This window comes from Antrostomus carolinensis, unplaced genomic scaffold (assembly GCF_000700745.2).
Source record: "Antrostomus carolinensis isolate BGI_N321 unplaced genomic scaffold, ASM70074v2 scaffold33785, whole genome shotgun sequence".
NCBI classification, from domain to species: domain Eukaryota; kingdom Metazoa; phylum Chordata; class Aves; order Caprimulgiformes; family Caprimulgidae; genus Antrostomus; species Antrostomus carolinensis.
Window position 1 is genome coordinate 112 of NW_010314863.1, and position 1,034 is coordinate 1,145.

The 1,034-nt window shown below is 50.1% G+C and overlaps 1 protein-coding gene across 1 annotated transcript; it reads left to right on the forward strand.

Annotated features, from left to right (window-relative positions):
- Positions 1-778: 778 nt before the first annotated feature.
- On the forward strand, positions 779-1,034 carry RAMP1 (receptor activity modifying protein 1; the record flags this gene model as incomplete). Its single annotated transcript, XM_010167792.1, has 1 exon — positions 779-1,034. A coding segment is annotated over one exon (256 nt), but the record flags the coding sequence as incomplete, so codon positions are not given.

Genomic DNA, 1,034 nt, shown 5'->3' on the forward strand with positions numbered 1-1,034 from the left:
GGTGCCTTTTGCTCAGGGCTGCTCCTCCTTTTTCAAATATTTGGGGAAAGAAACGGAAACAAAACAAAAAACAACTCAAAACCTCAAAAAAGGGACTTGCTGGCTGGTGAGAGATGGGTTGGGTCGTGGTCCTGCAGACCTGGAAAGCCAAGGACTGGCAGCTGCAGAGGGCTGAGGGTCAGCAGCATGTGTTGGTTCCAAAAAGCCTTATTTTTTGAGGGAATTAAATGGCAAATTGTAAGTATATTCAGTGTACTTATTTCTGTTCCCTTTTGGCTGAACCCCCACAAGCTCCAGGATGGTGCCCTCAGGATGGGTTTCCTGAAGGTCTTTGCCTAAAGGTGCCAGAGGGTTGGTTATGTGGCTCTGACCAGTATTTTCTCACAGTACCGCCATCTGGCCATGAAATCCTGCAAAAATTAACACAAACCAAACAAAAACCACTTGCTTCTAGTTATTGCTATGAATATTCTTTCATTTACAGAAGTAAATCAGAACTCTGTGCTTTTGGCTGTGGGGGGGGCACTTAAAAGTGTGAGCAAAGTGGCAAAACCTGCTGGGATTTTAAAAAACCCCATTGATTTTTGTACCTTTCTGGCTACAATCTCAAAAAAACTGATGTAAAAATTCAGAGAACACAGACAATGATCTGAACTGACAAATGCACAGTCTGTAACAGAAAGCACGTCATATTTTGTGTGGTCCTGGGGGGAGGTGGCGTGCTCGTGGCTGGGTGCTGGTCCCTGGTGCCACCCCGGTGTCCTTGTCTGTGTTGCAGCACCTACGGGGAGCTGACGAACTGCACGGCGCTGATCGCCGAGAGGCTCGACTGCTACTGGCCCAACCGGCTGGTGGACGAGTTCTTTGTGGCCGTTCACAAGCAATACTTCAGGAACTGCTCTCCCTCCGGCCGGGCCCTGCACGACCCTCCCAACAGCGTCCTCTGCCCCTTCATCCTGCTGCCCGTCCTCGTCACCCTGCTGATGACGGCGCTGGTGGTGTGGAGGAGCAAACGCAGCGAGGGTATCGTGTAG